The sequence below is a fragment of the Acanthaster planci genome, linkage group LG10, assembly GCF_054643075.1.
Source record: "Acanthaster planci isolate LZ-2023a linkage group LG10, COTS_SCS, whole genome shotgun sequence".
Taxonomy (NCBI): Eukaryota; Metazoa; Echinodermata; class Asteroidea; order Valvatida; family Acanthasteridae; genus Acanthaster; species Acanthaster planci.
The window spans coordinates 3222596-3246016 of NC_141786.1; the positions used below are offsets into that span (position 1 = coordinate 3222596).

The 23421-nt window shown below is 43.6% G+C and overlaps 2 protein-coding genes across 13 annotated transcripts in view; one reads left to right on the forward strand and one right to left on the reverse strand.

The window, feature by feature from the left end:
* The first annotated feature begins 127 nt into the window (after positions 1 to 127).
* LOC110984334 (uncharacterized) lies at positions 128 to 7602 on the forward strand. Its single transcript, XM_022244399.2, has 6 exons — positions 128 to 367; positions 536 to 651; positions 950 to 1073; positions 2181 to 2399; positions 3205 to 3293; positions 5276 to 7602. Exons 1-6 carry the CDS (start codon positions 281 to 283, stop codon positions 5307 to 5309), a joined length of 669 nt encoding a protein of 222 aa, XP_022100091.2. The 5' UTR covers positions 128 to 280; the 3' UTR covers positions 5310 to 7602.
* A 36-nt stretch (positions 7603 to 7638) lies between these two features.
* The window catches only part of phldb2 (pleckstrin homology like domain family B member 2), a 74945-nt gene continuing 59162 nt past the window's right edge, over positions 7639 to 23421 (reverse strand). For 7 of the 12 annotated variants that reach the window (XM_087142657.1, XM_022244394.2, XM_087142656.1 and 4 more), the window contains 12 exons: positions 23219 to 23353; positions 21511 to 21648; positions 20539 to 20832; positions 19265 to 19375; positions 18577 to 18675; positions 17898 to 17921; positions 15972 to 16224; positions 15404 to 15782; positions 14379 to 14511; positions 12011 to 12160; positions 10695 to 10793; positions 7639 to 10142 (listed from right to left, as the gene is read on the reverse strand). In XM_087142657.1, coding sequence (XP_086998783.1) covers positions 9798 to 10142; positions 10695 to 10793; positions 12011 to 12160; positions 14379 to 14511; positions 15404 to 15782; positions 15972 to 16224; positions 17898 to 17921; positions 18577 to 18675; positions 19265 to 19375; positions 20539 to 20832; positions 21511 to 21648; positions 23219 to 23353 — 2160 coding nt within the window. In that variant the 3' untranslated portion in view covers positions 7639 to 9797. The remainder of the gene's footprint in view (positions 10143 to 10694; positions 10794 to 12010; positions 12161 to 14378; positions 14512 to 15403; positions 15783 to 15971; positions 16225 to 17897; positions 17922 to 18576; positions 18676 to 19264; positions 19376 to 20538; positions 20833 to 21510; positions 21649 to 23218; positions 23354 to 23421) is intronic. The other 5 variants (XM_022244393.2, XM_022244395.2, XM_087142654.1 and 2 more) reach the window with 5 other exon arrangements.

Below are 23421 nucleotides of genomic sequence, written 5' to 3' on the forward strand. Positions count from 1 at the left end.
ATTATAGGCCTACTAGCCTTTTCCAATGCGGGTATGCTGTAGCGGTTGCACAGAAGCCATTCAATACAAGGGCTATCCATGCATTGCAGGCTGAATTAAAGACTATATTACAATAAGGTCAAAGGCTAGCTTTGCATAAAACCGTGTACACGTAACCAGGAAGTTGTAAAACTTCTGTTTCTGCTGGCTACTGTACAATCGCCAAAATTCTGGCGGTCCCGTACACCTTTCCAATCCCTTCTTGATTTCGTGGCTCTTCTTTGAATATTTCAACTGTAACATGTCCCGACCTGTTAGAACCAGCGCGAGTTCCAAAGCTGCAGAGGCTAAAAGTGACGCTTATTTTCTTAAAAGCCGAGTGGAAGAGGTAAGCACTAGTCTTACTGTATCCAGGGCTACCCGCTTCACTGTGCTATCAAGTACCGTGTACCTACAATTGTACATTCATAGCTTTTTTCTCTCGCACAATCTTTGTCTGTGCACTTCTAAGCGGAAAATGCTCTCAATTCAGCTTGGCTACTTTTTAATTTACCAGTTAGAGGCAGAAGTAGCAGCACTGAAGAAAAGGTTAGATGACTTGAGGAAAGCCAAGAACACGACTGTTCACAAGAAACAGAAAGAATATGTCACAACTTCCATGACGGAACACAGGTAAAATATAACAAATGCTATCATGGGCGACAAATATTTTTTTTAATGAAAATCAGCATCGGCCTAGCCTAATTTACTCTTGGAAACCTGGTTGTTACATGATGACCTTACCATGTTAAAATTGAAGTCAGACTTAGAGTGAAAGCAAGTGGTAGGCCTACATGTGCAAACTTAGGTTTAGTTGTCTCTTCCACAATTTAATAGATAACAAGGGAAGAAATTGCTGTTGAATAGAAAATTTGTTTTTGCTTCAAACCAAACATCCCACAAAAGACTTGTCTTTTCTCCTCCGTGTTAGGTCAAGCAATGACCCCAAGGTCAGTGACCTCCAGCAAAAGATGGACGACCTGAGTTTGCAGCACACAAAAGAGATGGAAGAACTCAAGCGAAGCCACCAGGAATCGTTGCGAAAAATGAAAAAGGTGAATGATTCTGGAAAAAGAAAATGAAAAATGACTGTTTCTTTTCCTTCATGACAACATCACCGGTTTTAGCCGTGCTCCATTCACGAGCATTCCCTTGCCTGAGACATATCAAAAACTTCTTGTAGCAATCAAATGCTATGGATACCCTTGTTTTAGAACTAGTAGGAATGTACAGTACATGGACAACAGAAGGGCAAACTTATCAGTGCATACCCGTGATAGATGTGTGAACGTTGGTTTCCACACTGTGGGCATTGGAATTGAAATGACCGTGTACATACATGGACCAGTGGTGCAGCTAGGATTTTACTAGTGGGAGGGGTTACAAAGGGTACACCAGCATCTTATAGGGGGCATCAGCTTTTACTGGTGCGGGTTTTTTTTCGGGGCAAGTTTTTGTTACCTTTGTTCAATATCCATTCATACATTTTTTCAGTTGGGGGGAGGGGCACTGGGAATTTGTGGGGGGGGAACATCCCCCCCTGGTGCTACCCCACTGACATTGACTCACCATACTCGGTACATGTATCCCCAGGAGACCTACATACCGGTAACGACGTCATGCTTTGTTTGCATACATGTGCTCTTTCCTATAGGAGCTTGATGTATCATGTTCCATCTCTCTGCCATAGAATAGCACACATAAACAATCAGGGATGTCATCGTGCTATGAGCCCCGAGCTGGACCAATAGAGGGCACAATTTTCCTAGCAACAGTGGCTCCATTGGTTGGCACTGCACTTCGCTGGCTCACAAACGACTATGAAATGCATGCGTTACGGGCACCTTATTACCAACAAAATAAACACCCTCAACAAACATGGCTATTTTCAACCACTGAGGGGGAGCTTCTGCTCAAGGGGGACAGGTCTAAATAGGTGAGGGTTCTTGACTGGAAAATTGTGTACAAATCCTACGGCAGCCCTCTGAGAATAACTCTATCCAAATGACAGGACACTGTTACCTCCAGACGTACACGTGACTGTCCTGTGCCTGTGGGCACTGTATACATCTTTCCATGAGCACTTTTCAACCTCAGTTCTGCAAAACTGAGATAGATAGTTCTTCTGGGTTCAAAAGTAGCTCTTGCCTTTCGTGCTACAGACTTCTCCTTCGCCGACATCCTGCAATCACGAGGAAGAAATCGCCTCCTTGAAGCAGCAAAACAAATCCCTGCAGTCTGAGAACGAGGAGCTCCGGCTCTTCAACGAGGAGCTGAAGAAGGAAAACGGTGATTTGAGGGAGAAGTTTGAGGAGTTGTTTAGCGAGTTAAGCATCAAGGAGGCGCAGTGGTGTGAGAAAGAGGAACAGCTGAACCTGAAGGTACAGGGGTTCATTTTGGGAAGTTGGGCTGGTGTTGAGTGTATGCTTAGTACATGTCCTTCCTTCACATCTAAGGGCCTTCTCTTTCAGGAGGAAGAGGCAGATGAAGAACTAACTTTATCTGGGTGCCAGTATTTTTTTTAAGGGGGGGGCAACATTTAGAAAGTTTTTATGTAAAATTAGCATGGCTTTTCTGAGAGTTGAGGCTACATTTGGTGGCTTTTCCGTGAGTTTGGGAGGGAAAATGGAATAATCAAGTCTCACAATCTTTTGTTTTCTGTCATTAGTTGTTAAACTAATAAACTGGTGCAAGGCTATTAAGTCTACAAATGTGCTTAGTGCAGGGAAAAAATGCTTAGCAAAATCAGGTTCAATACTGGCCAAACCTTTTAGAGAAGATGCTGGAATTCTTTTTGGAAAAGGTCAAAGTGGAATATAATAATGGAATATTCATAAATACCTCCGACAGTCTCCCCATCCAGCCGCATGCAACTTGACCGTGTATTAACATTTTGATAGTTCATATCATATGGAGATTTGGCTGGACAATTTGCGCAGGGAATACACAGTAAAAAGGACGGGGGGTGTACAGGAAAAAGAAAGTAAAATTCCAGAACAAAATTGTTGGAAATCTTGACTTCTTTTGACTCTGACTTAAAAAAGGTATTTATGAATGTGCTTGGCCAGTCTGAATCTAGTGGCCAAGCACATACTTATTCCATTATTTGATCATTAAATCAGGCACTAAGTCTTAGTGTTTGTGAAAACTTAATAGGGTTTTGATTGTATTTGTGTCTGTCTTCAGATGAAACTCCAGTGGGGGGAGAAGTACCGAGAGTGGATGGAAGTGACCGAGAAGAAGATCGCCGACCTCCAAGCGGCAAATGATCTCTTGTAAGAAAACCTACACTTTGTCGGGGGAAAAAGAATTTATTTCAAAATTTTGTCTTTTCTGTCCTCTAACCCTGCAAATATTTCATGCCATGTTTGAAATTCAATGAAAAATGCTGGCTTTTGTTCAGAACAGGGCGTATCGTGGGCATTTGGGCTAGTGAATATCACTTGTATGAATGTGAGATGGTCCTGTCTTTTGTGTTCTGATAGTGTTAGAGTAGGTGACCGACATCGGCCACTTTTCTTTTGAAAATGAGTTTCTGTTTGAACAATGAACTGATTTATTGTTTTAGAAGAAACTGTGGCTTTGTTTTTAGAAAATTGATGGGAGGGGAGGTTGAGCTTCTTTGCTGGATTCTGCAACCCCTACATGTTCAGATGCTCTACTCGAGGAGCTAGAACTGTCATAAATCAGCCCTACATCAACTGCCTGCTGATTTGTTTACTGACTTTTGTTTTAACACGAAAGTCAGATACCGTGCATGAGTGCTCAGGACCAATTTGATTTGGGGAGGAGGTAGTCACACAAAATTGTCACAACAAAACAGACTGTTCTGGGGCAAATTGCAACGAATTTGCTTACAGAGCTCTGGAGATTCCCAAAGCAACTTTGCCGAGCCCAGACTCCCATGTGTCCTAGTTAGCTTGGAGTCCCTGCCCGCATCAGGCCATTACTTACCTTGGAAATTTGAAGGATTTCCTTTTTTTTTGCCGGAGGTTAATAGTGGAATGGGTGTCGATCTCATTTCAGTCAACATGTGCAACACGTTTGATTACTCACGCTAACATGAATGTGTTCAACTCAACTCCCACCTCTTACTTAGTACTGGCACAAGTACCCAACCTGTGTGTCAGTTACTTCAGGAAGTTACTCGACTCAACTCCCACCTCTTACTTAGTGCTGGCACAAGTACCCAACCTGTGTGTCAATTACTTCAGGAAGTTACTTGACTCAACTCCCACCTCTTACTTAGTGCTGGCACAAGTACCCAACCTGTGTGTCAATTACTTCAGGAAGTTACTTGACTCAACTCCCACCTCTTACTTAGTACTGGCACAAGTACCCAACCTGTGTGTCAATTACTTCAGGAAGTTACTCGACTCAACTCCCACCTCTTACTTAGTGCTGGCACAAGTACCCAACCTGTGTGTCAATTACTTCAGGAAGTTACTTGACTCAACTCCCACCTCTTACTTAGTGCTGGCACAAGTACCCAACCTGCGTTTCAGTTACTTCAGGAAGTTACTCGACTCAACTCCCACCTCTTACTTAGTGCTGGCACAAGTACCCAACCTGTGTGTCAATTACTTCAGGAAGTTACTTGACTCAACTCCCACCTCTTACTTAGTGCTGGCACAAGTACCCAACCTGCGTTTCAGTTACTTCAGGAAGTTACTCGACTCGACTCCCACGTCTTACTAAGTCCTGGCACAAGTACCCAACCTGTGTGTCAATTACTTCAGGAAGTTACTTGACTCAACTCCCACATCTTACTTAGTCCTGGCACAAGTACCCAACCTGCGTGTCAGTTACTTCAGAAAGTTACAATCCAATTTGAAAACATGGAAACGTAGTCCAGCACTGCGCAGCAAATGTAAGACTACTGCAAATAACTTGGATAAATAGTTGAATTGGCTCAAGTAAGTTCTGGTGAAAAACAGCCAGATGGGCGTGTTTGGATGCCTGCCGCTTTCAACCAGACTCAAGTACTTTTAACCCCCAACCTCTTGACCTACTAACAGGGTGCTCCAACATAATCACAAATTGCCACAGATTTATAAAATTGGTGCGCCGAAACAACAAATGCCAATTTTCAAAGATTCCTCCATGGTTTAGGGACGTGGATGGTGAGGCTTCTCGAGCAGGATTTCCAGTCTACCGTGACTCTTTGTTTCTGGTTTGAATTCTGAAAATTACTAAATCTTAATTAACTCTGACTTGTTATATTAAAACGCCATACTAAATTTTATTGTTTCAACAGACGGAGCTACATGAAGCATCCTGACGGGACATGAAAGGTTATCAGCAACACAAAAGTACTCAACTCAACTGCACCACTGTCCAAGCAGTTGGTTGCTACAGAGCCCGGACAAGACTCTTATGAAGTAAAGTACCCTCAGAGCAGTCAATAATCCTAACCCTGAGAGTTCCATTGTATTCATCACAAATACATAATACAAGTCCATTTTGTTAATATCAGAGTGATATTTTATTGGTACCGTCCATGTGTTATGTATAATACAGGTAATTTTTAAATTATGGAAACTAGACAAGTTCTTTAAAAAAATGGTAAATTAATGTCTATGGCTAATGGAATTAAATATACACTTACACTAGTGACCTGTGTTCTCTAACTGGTGAGCAGCAATGCCATCTTGGTAAGCATTCTACGACTGTGAAATCAGTTCGAGGAACTCATTTCCAACTTGTGCTAAAAACCACTAGTGTTTTGATAACACAAGAATTGGCGGGAACTGCTGTTCAGTTGTCTGTGAATACTTTATTGGTCTAATTCATTTGTCAGAAACCAAAGTACAAGTGCAACGCAATACTAAATTTGCTGTCATTGAATGTCTCCACTATTCTCCCGGTGTGGTGCCTGGCTTGAAGTCAGATTGTTTTGAGATGAAGTTGAGAATCTACATTCGCTCACACAATTAAACTTATGAGGGTTTCAATGTCTCACGCCATCAAGAAACATTGGACTGCAGAACTCGTGAGCCAGGAACCGATCCATGCCAGAACAGTCAGCTCAGATTTAAGTACTTATTCCAACTGACACCTTCAAAATTTTCCTCAGACTTGCACCCTAGACTTTGGATTGAAGTACATTTCACTCCCCAGGACTTCGAGACAATGGGGGTCACACCACACATCTTGGGTTAAGTTGAGTGCCTTTGCCTCAGTGGAAGCCTCAAGACACCCACTTGAAATTACAAGCAAGGCATATACAGGTATATACATGCAAGTGACACTTCTAAATTGCTGGGGTTGTAGTCAACTGCATTTTAGCAATGGGCCTTTTGCAAGTTAAATTTGAATAAAATCTGGAAGACTGAGTTCTTTAAATTCACACACAAAAAAATTTGAATTCCCCCGACTATAGACACTGTTACTTTACCTCGTTCTTTGGGGCAAGCTTTTGCTTAGTTTACACAAGTCACGCCTCACAACAATACAATGATTTCAATGGATAGTAACAGTGCCGTTAGTCTGGGGAATTTAAATTATATTTCTTTACAATCAGATAACTTTAATGGTGTACCAGATTTTATTTAAATTTAACTCGCAAAAGGCTTATTATAAAAGCTGTGATTTGATTCAAATCAGGTACAGTATAACTTGCCCTTTCGCCACTTCAGCCCTCGTTGAGTCATCCTAAAACCTTACAGCTCTTGATTTGGCCTAAATGCAGGAAATGCAGTCGCTGTTAAGGCTAGTTCATACTTCATACAAAATGTGAAAGTGAGGTGAATTGGACATTCTGATCAAAAGTTGCTGCAAAATTTCGCTTGAGTGCAAATGTTCTCCACTTCTGCGAATATGCAACATGTATATATGATTTCACAACACCAATTCATGTTTGCTTTCACGGCAGTTATGAACTGACCTATAAAGTCCCGCGAAATGCTATAAACACAACAGCAAATTTCCTTTGAATCTGAATATCACAATATGTCACAACTTGTAACAACGTAGAGTTCCCCGGTTACCAAGTATGACCTGCATTTTGTTGTAGAGCGAGATCAGACTCTTTGTGACTGGATACTCACCTATGACCAAACGTTTTCCAACAGATAAATAGTCCTAAACCTACATGAACCTACCAAACTTAAAATCTTTCTCCTAAAATGTACAAATTAGCCAGCTACCAATTAATAAATAAACCTATACCAACGTATTGATAAATAAACCTGCATAGTTTCAAATATACTTGGTATGCATGGTACTATTTATTGTTTTTACATTTTAGTAAAAGTTGTCAGTATTCAAAGTTTAATATTTAACAATATAGAAAAAAGGTGGGAAGACTGCACAAGTCTAATATTTGGTTTTACAGTAAAATGTAGATTTAGTTTTAATGTACTTGTTTTCATGTTTACATAAACGTCGACTTGACAGCAATGACATAATGTAAAGCCCTTCTATTGTACTTTATTATTCAAAATCCATTACGGCCAGCGATGTCACTTGATCTCTTGATAACAAAAAGGTGTCCGATTTCACAGTTTGATTCGTACTGCAGTGACCTTGGGATATGGATTCTGTGTCTTTGGAAACATGACGTCATAAATACCACAAGTATTTAAGTACTTATTCCAACTGACACCACACAAGTACCACTCGGAATTTACAAGGCACAGTCCAACTACATGTAGGACAGTATGGTGCTATTAAAGTAGTTAACCGTTTCTAAGTACTCTTTTAATAGTAGTCATAGGCCGTGTCCGAATTACTTGGCTGTGGCCTAAAATTATGCAAGAGTCTATGGTGGAGGCAAAAGCCAGTTTCCATAGAGTCATGTGTAATTTCAAGCCATAGCCAAGTAATTTGGACCCGGCCTTATTTGGCCCGAGACTTCAACTGTTGTGGAGCACCCCCACAGCAGTGCTTGAGGATTTCCTTTTGTCAGTACAGTTGGCTAGTTCGATCATTCAAGGACGGCACATTACTTCCAAGGACTAGGATACAAATCCACTAGGAATCACTAGTACATGTAAGACCAGGGTGGTGGTACTACCGTGTGTAGCACCAGAAACTGCTTATTAGCTGAGGTAAACTGACATGACTAGGTAAATGCTTTGATTCTCTCATCTAATACATGTTAGAGACAAACCAGAAGTGGTATGTTGTAGTGTGCTACAAAATAGGGCAGGGACTATAGGGACAACAAGGCTATGTCTGAATGACGTATCTTGTGGCTATGGCTTTAGTGATGGCCATTAACCTGCCATGTAGAAATAGCCATAGCCGATAATACCCTTTTTGGACATGGCCTCGTGACTGGCGTCAGAAACCCACCGTCCAGCCACTTTTAAGTACACGTAACTCTTATCAAGTATCAAGCTTTTATATTAAATTAATGAGTACACTTCTTCAACAGATTGCATTAATACAGAAAATGTGTTTTGTATGTTACAGTTGCATTGAATACAAATATTCCACAATTGAAAGTTTGCCCCCAGACATGGGTACGGTCCATTCACACGAGGGGGTAAACTGGAGGCGTGGTCGAAACTTATCCTCCCACCATCCTCAACCTACCGGATCAAATGTGCAGTCACCGATGGAAAGAGATCCTGTTCAATTCTAAAATGTACTGTGCATCTGAATTAGCCCAAATTTAAACAAACACCTGGAAGTTTTCATCCATACAGACAGAGAGCAAGTTCCCTTCCTACAAGAGACCATTCAAGATGTTGGCCCACTGTAGTTATCAAGCATTCCATCTCCCAACTTGAGAGCATTGTAATTTTTAACAATTGATATTTGAAGTTTTTTACATCTTTTACAAATTACCACACCAGGCAGTTTTTTCTTTGCTGTTTAAAATGATGGACATTTGTTAAAACTTCACAGCTTGGCGGCAGAAAACTCAAGTCACATAGGCACCATGTTAGTGTACTCTGTACAGTTTGGTAAAATATTTATAAATTCAGCTTGCCTATTTTGTCATTAAAATGTCGTGTCTCTTTACGACGGAAAACTCAGCTTTCTTATAGTGAAATAAGCTTGGCGCAGCAAAGAAAGTTTGTTCCTTTTGCACCAAACCGTGAAAACTTTGATTTTTACACATGCTCTGATCAGTCAAAGGTTAAAGTCATCAGAACACACAAAATTTTTCCTCAACAAAAACATTCCAAACACCACATTCACATTGTCCAAAATCTGGGGGGAAAAAGAGTCCACAAAGAAATGACAACCTATCATCTCAAATCAGGTTCAGGGTTCAATGCACTTTACGGTCAAAGGTCATTAAAGCCTGGCTAGGCATTCTGGTAGAATGCAGGTTATGTCCTATCATGAAGTTCTTGCACTTTTGGGATCCGATCAAAAGTATCCCTCATCATAAAAAAAAAAGAGAAAGGCTGGGCCGACCGCCTGGCTCCTGCCTCTGCAACAAGCTGCACGTAGAATGACAATGAACAGACTGGGACCAGTCTACTAGCCTCCCATAGTGTATTACAATTAGGACGGGCATGTGTCCAACCAAGAGTGGTGCGCAAATATTAGCCAGTGGCATTGGCAAGTGCTGTCACCTAGGTTCAAATTTGTTCCCAGGTAACAAAACGCCTTCTCTTTTTCGTGCAGAGAGTGCAAGCAGGAACTACGGGTTTGTGGGGGGGGGAACAGTTCGTCACCTCTGCCCTAGAACTAAAACTCTAAACATGTCCACATTACGTGGCTGCGTCTGGTGTCAACATGCATGTCTATGGAAGCCACAAACTAGTGGCCATGTGCATTTCCCATAGGTGTATCATTTTCAGCCATAGCCCCCGACCTCACTGGAACTCCTTGTAACCCTCGGCGCCCGTCACGATCACGTCCATCCAGATGCGCATGGCCTCGGCTGTGGGTGCTACCAGGAAGAAGGTCCGCTCCTTGGTCTTGATGCAGAAGGTCAGCACCGGGTTGGGGCTCTTGTGGGGCCGCAGGTGGTCAAAGTAGACGTCCTGGATGGCCTGGAAGTACATGCCGCCCTTGGGCCGCGATTCATCCCGGTCCGAGGAGAAGTAGAGGAACGAGCGCTTGAGACGGTTGAAGACGAACCAGCGCCGCCGCCACGTCTTGATGCGGCCGCCCATCTTGATCATGTAGCCACGGCAGGTGCCTCTGGACAAGGTTATCTATGGGTCAAGCCATGGGGAACAAACAAGACAACACCATTCAGGAGTACGTCCAGGGATTTATTTGGTATTCACGCCTCCGTTTGGAGAATAAGGAGCCAGTATCTTTTTACTGGTAGGATTACAAACCCACCCATTCTGAATAATGCAGTTTTCGCAAAAAAATTGTCATCTTTTGTTTTGTTTGTTTTGAAAAATAAATAGGGCAAATTTCAATTTTTTTACCGTCCAACTCTGGATAAGTTGATTGTGGGTAAAAATAGAACCCTTAACACGCCCTCTTTTATTTCACTCGGAGTGGATACAGCTTGGTGTAGCTATTTTAACCCCTACATGGCTTATCAACCACACCAACCATCTCTGCCCTGTCAGGTACCCATTTTTACTCCTAGGCGGAGAGAGGCAAGTGGGGCTGAAGTGGCTGACACAAGGTGATAACATACACTCAATCACTGGATTCCACCCTGCTGACACCATATCGGTAGTCACAAACCCTACCCACTACGCCTTCACAACACCACCACCCATGAGGCCTGCATTTCAGTGACGTACCTCCTTGCACATGTCCACGTTATGTCCAGCGTTCTCGATGTGTGCCCTCAGGTCAAAGTCCAGGCTACTGATGGGGAGAAACCTGGTCAGAGGTCTCGACTGGAGAAAAAAAAATCACAGAAGCAAAACAAGGTATCATTTTGAACATCCATGCTATTTTAGGGGGCTTACCAGTAAAGGCCTTCCTGTTCTTCCTGGGGGAAGTCCGCTGGAGTCCGCAAACGTTTTTAAACAAAAGAGCACTTCGCAACGACGACCGTACGTGGCAAGAATGGTGTATGTTAATCTACAAACATGATTATTCCGTTCATTCCACATTCAGAAAGCCCGGCCCAAATATAGGTCAGGTCATTTAAATATCAAGGTCAACTGGAAAGTCCGGGATCAGAATGGCTGATTCAAAGACCTGTGTGTACCAGAGAGCCTGGCCAAACTGCGATCGGAACGTCATGTTCAATAATGGTCAGCTATTATGCTATAATCTAACTTTGGAACTCCTGACGTCAATGATTGGATGGTTCAGAGATGACAGGCGGTCAAAACATGCATAAGATTTTTTAGCCAACATAATTTTGATGCATGATAGCTGGGGCAAAACATTCCTAGGCACACATGTTGATTTGGTAAAAATTGTCAATTTTCCCCAATGCCAGCTCATTAAATTGTTGGGCGCTCCAGTGCACACGGACTGGCCAAGTCGGCATGCACAAATAAACCACTATTCCAATTCCGGATCATAGACTGTTTAACCCTCCTATGCTGAAGTCACTCTTTGGGTCACTTGGTAAACACCTCAGAGCACAGCTGTGTTGTGTTGTGCACTGCACCAACATGCAAGAGAGTGACCTTGGGCACTTGTGCATATTTGTGCTGTAAAACCAAAGGAGGGTTAACTACATGTAACTTGCTCACATCTTTTACTAGGCACTGAACCAAATCCATCAAACTCCAACACTCCCTGTACGATCCAAATTTCTTGATAAGAAGTCCACCAGTAGCGTGATGGTCTTGTTTGATGGTCTTATTACACATGACTTACATGACGTCATCACTACTGTTGCCATGACAACGTGCATGGAATACCCCAGCAGTGCTTCAGGAATCCCAGACTCAGTCCATCACAATCTATCAATGCTTGGTCCCCTCAGGCCTTCTAGACCAAGTCAATCATGAACCCACAAAGAGTGGAAACAGATTTTGATGGATTTGGGGTGATTAGGATTAAAAAAAAAAGAGCATTTTCTGCTTGTTGTTTTTTTAAATTGCTCGTGGCTTTCCAGTCTTGTAGCCCCTCCCTCTCCGTGTGACAAACTCACCTGGGCACTCCTCTGCTTCTCCCTCAGCCGGACTTGGTTCTGCACCAGCTCTTCCCGTCGGAGTGTCTCCTCCCTCAGCTGGTGTTCCAGGTCTTCCCTCTTGCGCTGTTCCTCCCTCAGGAGCTGTTCCTCTGCTTGTCTCAAGCGATTCTAAAAATGCATGTGAAAAGGGGAAACGGTTCAATTACGAGCCAAACAAGAACAACAGTTCACAGATTACAATCTGGCTAACCAGACAAATGACAATTTTCATTTCTTTGAGGCCAGAAAAATACCCCCAGGAGTGGGAGACATGAACATAATGTGCCTAAAAAATGCCCATTAAAAGTCCCTACAGCTCTGCGAAAAAATCAAGGACAACCTTGAACCAGGAGGAAAAAAGGTGGGAACGGTACGCCCCTTCGACCTTGTCTGCAGGGGCACAAAAATAAGATTTCCGTGAACTGGTGAACTCTGTGCTTTGTTCTCCTAACACTACCCTAAAGCCACCACCATGCTGCTGCATTTTGGAAAGTTTCCCAGCAGAAGAGTATTTTTGACCATGTCCAAGAAGGAATCAAAAGCTTCAAGCGCTTCATTGTAGTGAGGCCTTCCATTTTGGCATGATGAAAAGTAACAGAACAAGTGTGCAGCATGTACCAGTATATATTCACCAGAATGTCACACTGGAGTGATATATAAAATTGAGGAGTTGAGTAGGCTCTAATTCAAATGAGAAAGTAACAATTAACGACTGTGTTGCCATGGCTCATTTTGTTGGAGTCAATCACATTCATTCAGCGTTCATCTTTCTCAACACACAAGAGACCATTATCACAATGCTGCCATGTTTGTCTTGTCCCCTGTAGACCCCATGCAAATAGCATAACAGCATCACGCATCGATGAGGGGAACAAACTACATGTATTTTTTCTTTCCACCCTCAGTTTGGTCACAATGCTTCGAATGGTCAACAAGCAAGATGTCCCATGATAGAGGCCTATTCTTGAACTCCCTGAACCCTCCCCTGCCAGACACAGCACAGTGCCTCGGGTGAAAAACCCTAACACACTTTGAAGTACTGGGCAATCAACATCAGCCAAACAAACAGGCCACGTTGAGACTATGAGAGCTAGTCCCATTGAACAATGCCACTGTTGGATCTTGTGGTGACTGGCAACCACAGACCCCTGGGTTGCTTGGTCTTGGGGGAGGGGGGAGTTGACCTGTTGGATCGTGTTACACTGGCCAGGCAAGCCTCTTTGACATATGATGCAGACTGACGTCTGGCAGAGCTTCTAGCCCAAGTAGGCTGGAGGATTAGTGTTATCTACAGCAAAGCAAGCTCCCAGGCCATACAATGTGAAAGTTCTACTGCAACCTACATGTATGTGCTTGCGCTAGTAAACGAAAGCAACCATAAAAGCGCATGTCAGAATTCTGATACGATCACACCTGATAATTCCCTGCCAAAAATCTGTAGTGTTCTGGATAAAAATGTGCCCAGAAATATCCCAAACTATTCCTTTTAAACATTTGTTTGCAACCCGCAAAAGCTTTTTACACCTTCTAACTAACTCCCTCTGATATCTTTTGGTCATCATCAAACATCATCACCTGCTTTCTTTTCATAAGACATTTCAAACAAAAGGAGCGAATTTGATCACACCTGGGCCCAATTCCATGGTGCTGCTTAGCACACCATTTCACACTTACAGAGGCTCAGCGTATTTCATGGAGACAGTAAGCACAGCCCAAGATATGCTAACCTTGGAGGAAAAACTTGCTTAAAGTTTGTGGCATGAGGATAGAAATATCTATGTGTGCACAACTATTAGCACAACTACGCCTAGCATTGCCATGAAATAGAGCCTAAGGCTAGGATATTTTCTGCTGAAATTAGCACAACTTTTCTGCCAACTGTTAAGCAGCTCCGTGAAATTGGGCCCTGAGAGCAAGTTGAGCTGTTCTGCTTCAATGATGAATTTGTGGAATATATGAAAAAACACCATTTACATGACCAGAAACGTTGTGGCCTACTCTCCTCAGAAACCTTTTGATGTGATTTTTCTGCTGGAGACTGTTGAGGATAATCCAACTTCAGATCATTGTGAAATGGTAAATCATTGTGGTTTGTATCGGTGGAGATGATTACGTAATCCTTAAGAAAATATAATGTTCTTTCATAAGATCCAAATTCAAGCAGAAAGATCACACACTGGTATTTCAGGAGCTCTACAGCAAACTACATGTACAAGCCTTCTTTCTTGCAGGAGCGTGACACAGCAATGCGATGGCAGCATTCTGGTCTTTGCGGTGCAATCACCCGGCAAACAGCGAAAAAGGAGGAAAAACACCCCTTCCAAAGGAGGGGATTGAATCAACTCACGAGGGGTTGGGTTTGTGGGCGTGGTTTTGTGGGTACCTGCTGGTTGAGGAGGGCCTGCTTCTCTGCCTGGGCCTCCCTGAGGAGGCGCTCCATCTCGGCCAGCTTCTCCCGCTCCTCCTTGGTGAAGCTGGGCCTGGGTACAAGAAAAGATGGGACCTGTTTTAAGACATTCATAAACACCTCAGACGGCTTACCCCTTCCTATCAGTTGGAAGCCCATCACAAGGATGTTTTTTTAAAGGTGAAACAAGTACCAACTTGTTTCAACCCCTTCATACTGGGAGCTGTCCACAGCCGTGGCTTTGTGTGAGGATTAGTGCATACCATACATACAGTCTATTCACCATGCAGCTGCTGGTTCAATGGGGCCTGCTGCTGGACAGAGCTTTGCATACTGGGCATACCACAGCCCAGCAGTCACGGTCAAAAGAATCCCGGCATGAAGGGGTTAAACACTTTCCTGGAGTTTACATGAAATTATGACTACGGGCATAAATATGAGTTTGGCTGGTTTTAAAGGTGTGTTCAGGAGAATGGACGTGACTGATGTCGTCACCGCAAGACTGACCAAACACACATTTATTTTCATTTATAAATATTGTGTAAGTCAGAGAAGCAAAAAGAAGTCAATATACGGTACATGTACGATATATTTCAAAGGATTTTGGTAAAGAATTTTACTTTCATTTTCCAAAACACCCCCATCCACTTTATGGTATATTCCTTGTGCAAGTGGTCCAGGAGAATCTCCTTATATGGACTTGGTGCACATGTGGCGAATTCTGCGTTCTGTGATGCACACAGACTCTTGACTAACAAGAATGGATTAAGGTGTCTGGTATCTAGATGCCAGTGGGTTTTTACCCAGTAGGCAAACGTTAATACACAGTAATGTTGCCCGTTGTTGAATGGGGGAACTGCCTGTTTTCATAGAATTCTAACACTCATACACAAGAATCAGTTTCAAACACAGCAGTGTATAGGGACCAGCGCATACCAGTTGGACGGATACAAAATAAGGCTCACCCTGTACTGAAGGTTCTGGAAGGAGTGGAGTTCCCCGAGTACACGCCAGAGGTTTCCAGGTGTCCCTCGATGCTCTCGAAGCTGGAGACGCTGGCGCAGTCACTGCTCGAGACCGCCGTGACCGCCGCTGCTGCAGCACCCAGTGAATCGACGCTGCTCGGGTGCGTCGGTGAGCCAGCCGACTGGCGTGGCGTGCTGTACAGCGAGCTGCTGGGGCTGAAGTTACTGCCCTTGGCGGCGGTGGCTCGTGGGGAGCCAGGCGCCAGCAGTTGCTGCTGCTCCCGTTGCTTCTTCTCCTCCCACTGGAGCTTGGCCTCCTTGGTGGCTTGGCGACACAACAAATCCAGACGGTTTCGTTCCTCCTCAATGAGCTGGTCTCCTTCAGTGATCAGGAAAAAAAAAGAAAACAAATAACTCAATGCTTTCAATACTTCTTCTTTTTCACACCTAGGCTTACACAATTCCATACACAGGACACAATAGAGGGTGCGTCCATTTTTGTATCGTGCATCAAATGTAAATCAGAGAGGTTTGACTCTCATCCCAGTTTTGCTTTCATCCACCCTACCTTTCTCCTCCAGGGTCATCCGTCGGTGTCGCTCAATGTCCCCCAGGGTGTCCCCCTTCCTGGGCAGGCTGCTGTGGGAGGAGGCTGGGGAGACTTGGGAGGGGCTGGGGGAGGCGTCGCTGGGCGGGGCCTTGCCCTCCCCCTTGGCCTCCCGGGGCAGCGAGTTGTACTTGCGCTTGGCCAGGAACTCGTCACTGAGTGACATCTCGGGCTGCAGGCGCAACCGGCGCTCGGCCAGCTCCCTGATCTTCCTCTGTGGTGGACAAAAGAACAATCTGGGGCTGAAACTAGATATGACAAGAGTTCTCAACGCATGCAACTAGGAATTCAGGGGAGAAGGTGGAATCTGTTCCAACTGCCCAGCGCTGACAACCCAAGTATTTTCTTACGGGTTGGAAAGTGACCACTAAAGTGTTAAAACTAAATATGACAAGAGTTCATTAGCCATGCAACTACATGTAGGAATTCAGGGGAGAAGGTGGAAGTTCTGGCAAACCACACAAAACTTCTGTCGCTTGGCCAACTCTGGGATCTTCTTCACAGGGTGCAGAAGGAACAAGGGATTGAAACTACCTAGGGACAAGACAGACCTCTTCAGATGTGCAACTGGGAAATTAGGAAAGAAAGTCAGATGTTCTTCCAAACCACCAGGGACTCTAGGCATGTACATGCAGGCCAATGCTTGGAAAATGAACAATCATTGGCTGTTTATTCTCAACGAGGGTTGAAACTAGAGAGACAGTACTTAAGGCATGCAGCTGGGAATTCAGGAAAAAAGGCCAAGTCCTTCCAAGTCACTCGTGACTTTGGTCTACATAAATGAATTTGGATGAGTTATAATTATTTCTTCTACCATAGAAAAGAACACTCAACGATTGAAACTAGAAACGAAGAGAGCTGAGCAGGCATGCAACTTGGAATTCCCTAAAAGAGGCTGAAGCTTTTCCAGACCAAATCAGAGATCAAAAACAGACAAGGAAAGAGCTCTGGTTGCATGCTGGGAATCTGGCACAAAGGGACCAAGTTCTGAACCTCAAAAGGACATTAAAAAGTGTCTTTTACCATATGCTGCCTGGTCTAAATTGAAGTTGCATGACAAATTCCCGGGGGATTTTCAAGACTTTCCATTTTCAAAATTCTACCAAACTTCATAACTTCATGGATGTTTGTACCTACACAAATGACTGTCTGGTGGCTACTCTAATCTGACAGGCAACATGTATTGATGCCCGAGTATTTCATGCAGACCTGCCCTGCCGCCTTGTAAAGAGTGCACAGATTGTGCGGTGTGACGTAATTTTCTTTTGCTCCTGAAATTGCCCAGTGCGCTGCTGGTGTCTTTTCAAATTTAAAAAAATCAAAATTAACGTGCAGCAGCAGTAGCATGCTTTTCAAAATTAGTGTGCAGCGGTATTGTATCGCTCATCGCTGGAGCACTTTTGTCCCCTATCGTAATCCACTCGCACTGAATACCGCAAATTCTGGTATACTGTTTCAAAACAATAGTGGATTACCTCCGCCATTGACAACTGAAAAATTCCCAGCAGCTCAGTCTTTTGTTCCGAGTACAGTCTCTTGTTTCAAGGCCCTGCTCCTTTGTCCGATTTCGGGCACCCCGGCTTTGCATATAAACCTAAGGTCTCCGGTACCGGGAACCCCAGCACGAAGTGGTTAACGGAGTACAGTACACAAGAGCTGACAAAGAGAGTTGCATTGCACCTGAAGATGCCAGTGAAGGCATGCACCATGGAATTCAGAAAAGAACTTGGACAGTCTGGGCAATCTTTGTGTAATGTTTGTTAAATTGTAACAGTGTACATAAGAGGTAACGAATGAGAAAAGACGGTGAAATTAAATTCGACAGGAAAAGAGCTGGCATGGGTCTGGGAATTCAGAACAAACAGGGGAAACTCCAAACTCTCTTACGATTCTGTTCAGCACATTTTCAAGCTCCAATGGCAAACATGTGAAGAAAACATGAAGGGAATCAGATGATCTGAGAAAATTTGCATTTCTACCGGTAACTCTCTTATTATCAACTGTTGATCCGCCATGTATCAAGGCCACAAGACCTATGATGTGCAGAAATCAACTGAGCAAATACATACAAGAGCACACACAATGCAATGAAAGCTTTATAATAATAGGAAGCGACTATATCATTACGGCATTCTAGCCTGGTTGCTGTCTACTTCTATTGCACCAGACCGTAGCATTGAAAACAGGACCTAGACCAGTCTGAAATGAATGGATCTCAGACTTGATTTCCTTAACAAATCCTCCAGGGTATGAATAACCAAAAGAACCGAAAGTCAAGTTAGGTTTGGACTGGAAAAAATTACCAAAAGAATAAAAAAAATAAGATTACAGGAAAAAGGCAATTATCGTGAGACTAAAGCCATGAGGCACGGTCCCTGGACTTTCTGAGCAGTGTACGGTCAATGACCTACTGCAGGATCTGCAACATTGTATAGAACGGCAATGCTCACTGTACAATGCCAAACATGTAACTATAGAAATGAGAAGCCACACTACAGTTACCATGACTACAGCCACTGTTAAAAGAAGAGTGAAAAGTTTCCTTTACACATTATTGCATTCTTACCAGTTCCGACGTCTCCTCCTGTTCTCCCGTCGACTTCCTGGAGTAGTACATCACCAAGCCGTTATATTCCTTCTCAATGCTAGCCAACCGCTCCTTCTCCTAGCAGGACAGAAAACAAAACAATACTATGGCAGGAATATGTTCACAACACCAAGTTGGTTAAACCTCTTTGTTTAATAGCGATGCAGGTGTATAATTTCACTCGGCACGAGGATGGCCTCCCAATGTGAAAATGCTCCATTTTGAACGCAAGCAGGATTGACAAAGTGGCCAGTCAACTGTCCACATTTATAATCAGGCTAGGGCGATATGCAGTAAAATTTGAAGAATGATGTCATTTGAACCGGGCATCATAGGGCCTGTTTGCTTCATGTGGATCCGGATCAGTGATCTGTCGTTGGTTCATTGACCTGCCTACTGGATAGCAGGAACCAGCTCCAGGATCACTGATCACAGTCCAGATCCGTACGAAAAAGCAGGCCCATAGTGCAAACGATTGGAGTAGGCATTCATGTTGGTTCACACACTGGTTCTCGTCCTAAAACCTGCTCTCAATGACACAAAGACTAACAGACCAGTCATGTGGGACTGGTGTGTTTGCTGCCACCAAGTGTCTCAAAAGTCTCCCACTGGTTATGAGCATGGTCCAGTAGTGGAGGAGGGCGGGGCACAAGCATGTCTGCCATACCTTGGTCAGCTCCTGCTCCGTACTCTTCCGGTCATGTTCCAATCTCTCAGCCTTCACCTTGGCGTCGCTGATGACATGGGTCATCTGCTGGTCAATGTCGGTGACATTCACCTGGACATAGGGTGGTCGCAAGTTGGCACTTTGTGATTAATGATTCCTCACAAGCAACAAAGCCCTTCACGGGCAACCTCACAAGACCAACTGACGACAGATTACTTCAACAACTTGTCATAAACTTCGTATAAATGGAGCGCTTCACAAGTACTTGTCACTTCTTGTCAAAACTTCCATACCAGTCACAAGTATTTTTGAGATTAAAGGCCAGTTCATTCTTGGCGCATAAGAAAACACATACATGTACATGTATGCAAAAGTGTGAAATCTCAACAAATACTGGTGCCGTGAATTCGCAAAAGTGGATCACATTTTAACCCCAGTGAATTTTGCTAAATATTTTTGTGACAACAAGTTTGCTTTGCTTTCGCCACAAGAATAAACCGGCCTTAGCAGTGGGTGGACAAACAGGAAACGACGTTGCTACAGTTCACGCAAAAAAAAAATTTTGACTGATGGTACCAGTACTCAATGTCTGAAGACTTTTCACTACCTTTGAGGCTGTCATCTTTGTGAAATTCTCAATTAAAGTACTGCTTTACATGTGAATTCAGCACACAAGCACCTCTATCAACAGTCATAACGAAACATGAAAGACATGTGGGACCAATTTCACAGACCTGTTACATGTAAGTTTTAAAACTGCTTAGCTACATGTACATGTAATGTATGTATTAAGCAAGAACTAGGCGAGACCCAGCAGCAAGCAAAACATCTACCCATAAAGAAGCATGGCATACTGACTACTAACCTGTTTTTATTTAGCAAATATTCTGTTTTAGCAAATTTTGTATGCTTAGTACCCCTGTGAAATTGGCTCCCATCTGAATACCATTTAAAAATGTGGTCTTGTGCGCATTCTGACGAAAATTTGGTATGGCACCCTGCATGAACTCGTATGTACATGTATGTGCAAGTGTTCCCCATGCTGTTTCTTCTCAGAATCCCCATCTTGAAGAGGAATCTTACATGAAGCAGCACATTGATGACACAAAAATCTTGTGAAATTGATGAGTGTTTTCTTCACATCGTTCCTTTGGGAAAGTAAGCGTGTTTGAAAACAAAAAGACCTGTCTAAAAACTATTGGTGCCTGTCGTATTTTATTGATGCTTGATGGAAATCTGCAGACATTGCAGCGTCACTCAGCAGACTGACAGACCTTTCTGGTCTTGACCTTCTCTTCCTCCTTGGTCTCCTCGGCTGTCAGCTCCTGCTCCAGGATCTCCCGTTCCTCCTCAATCCTGGCCTCTGTCTCCAGCTGCTGGAACTCAAGGTCCTCAAAGCGCTTGCGCTCCTGCTCCAGCCCCTCAGCCTCCCGCTGGTATTGGAACAGCAGGGCCTGCTTGCGGGCCGTGTCACCAATGGGGCAGGCCTCCAGCTGCCGTTCCGTTTCCAGGTGGGCCTGCTCCAGCTGCTGTAGGCGGCTGCGGGCCTGGTCCACCTGCAGGCGCTCCTACAATGTCCAGCAAATTTACAGGATCTCTTATTTACTTCTCGGAAGAGAATTTATGATAAAAACATGGGGGAATATACAAAGGTACATGTGCAGATAAAGACTTTCTTTTCTGACATCTGGACAGTGATTTTTGTGGGTTTTCTCTTAGGAAGGGGAATTTAGGGGCAGGGATGACTTCCTACGATACAAAAAAAAAAAACCGGGGGCCTTCCGACTCAAGACTTGAATATACGCAGGATAATAATCCATCTGACCACAGGGAATGCATCTCATCATGGTTTAGGTTTAAGAGGCTGAATTCAGTAATATTTATGCTCACTATCCGTCTAGGAGAAAATACTCGACCAGGAGAAAATACATGTACTGTACCAATGGAAATAGTTTCGCATCTCTCTAGGAGTTTAAATTTTTACATCTGTCCGGGACAATATACATGTATATTTGTACATGTATTTCTGCATTAAACTAGGGAAACGGTATCAATGTGTTAAAATTTATTTCATTTCATCAGAGTAAAAGTTTGAGTTTAATTTTGTGGGGGAGGAGGTAGACATATGCGGCACATAAGTCTAAAATAAACAGCAGGGATTGTGGGTTACACTTTTTCTGTCATTTTGATGAGGGATCAGCAGGGTGTAGTGGACGAGGGACTGTCATTCCTAATCAAGAACGGACCCTTTCACGTTGCTCTATGGCCTTTCTGGTAATACTGTGCTTGGTGCGTTTGAGCGTGCCCAACAGTTCCTGCTCCTGCTGCAACTGTGTCAGCTCGCTGCGGTGTTCGCCCTCCAAGAGCGCAGCCTCTATCTCCATCTAGGTCATGTGACGATCATGTGGTGACCAAGAGACAAGACATGCAATGGCCACGCAATGACCATGTGAGGATCAGAGGAAGGTCACGTGACCGAGGGGGGGAACGAAGAGTCGTACAGGATACGGATTGTAACATCCGGGTAACAGTGGCAGTTAATAGGATGGGCAGGCAAGTATGTTTTGGTGCATCGTGGGTCAGTGGATTTGTTCGATCATGCGATTAGATGGTTTTATGTTGGGTCCGTGAAAACGGGAATAACCCAAAGTTATGAACCAGTGAGATGTTTTAAAGTTGTAAGTGTGTGATTAATATTTTGGGGAAACAGATCATGTCAAGAATATTAAATGTGGAAAGATGTAAAAGTGAGGTGGAGAAATGTAAATACCGGTAGTTGTGCAAATTTCAGTGCAACAGGCAATGCAGCGTAGCAAGTAAATGCAAGAGGATTGACACCACGGCCCAAAAGAACAATAAAGTTTGTCCAAAGAGAACGAGTAGTAATAGTTAGAGATTAAAAGGAGGACAGAAAGGACAGTAAAACCAAATCGGTGTTGACCGGGATGGAAGAAACGTTGTTTAGAAGAAAGATGAGAAGGATTTTGGAAGGAAAACGAGTCACGAGACAGTGGACACAAAACATAAAATGAAAAAAAAAAAAGGAAAAGAGAGAAAAGGATAACAACCAAAATTAGGCAAGGAAATTTTTAGCAGTGAAAAAGACAAATAAATAAAATGCAATGTATAAGTTGAGCTCCAAAAGGGTCAACAGATGGACTTTTACGGGGGGGGGGGAAATTCAAGATGGTTAAGGGAAGTGGGTCACAAAATCACCTGTACCACAGGCCTGGGCGTAAAAAGTAGTGTCATTTTAGGGTCAGAGCAGGAATTGAGAATGTTGTGCAGAGTGCACCATACTCAGTAGCGTGCATGACTCAAGTTTCAACCATAAATGTGAATAAAGCTGTGCATGTGTGTGTACCGTACTCTCTAAAGAGGACTCCATCCAGGAAACAGTGCGCCTCTCATTGAATTCACTGTGTACTGATTTTCATCCGCTGATGCAATGTGTTCCCATGTGTTTCATTTGGCTTCAATATAATTACCCACAACTAATGTACATGTGCTACGCTGAAGACATTTCTTTGACAACCCCAATCCCTGGGCATTTAGCAAAAAAACCTTTCCAACCCTTCAGAAGTTCCTCCACTGAGAAAGAAATCAACCACCTTCTTTGTGCATGTGCTTTTTAAGGACGATCAACGTAATGAAAAAGTAATAATAGCTGAGCTGTGACTGTGTCAATCCTACAAAATTTCCAAAAGCTTTGACTAAATTTTGAATGATCAGGGAAGGTTATGGTTAACAAGCACCAGCTTGGAAGACAGAATAACCCGCCACACCTGCAGCACTGTGCCGGCAAAAATAAATGGATAACAAAATTAAAAGCACACTGAGGACACTAAGAGGACTTTCTGAGGACCATGCTAATACAATGCGAGGACGATATGAAAACAAAGTGAGGACTACGTGATGATCCAAGGATGACTGAAGGATGGTCTTGTGCCCCACCTCTCTTAACATTTCTGATTCCTGTACTTCCAGGTCGTCCAGTCTGCGCTCCAGGTCCTCGATCTTCTGGATGGAGCCTGCGCGGGCCTCCTCCAGCTTGCTGATGGCTTTGACGATGTCTTGCCCAGTGAGTTGCTGAAGTAAAAAGATGTATCAGTACGTTAACAACCTCCAAACATTTGTTTTGTGTTATCTCACTACAC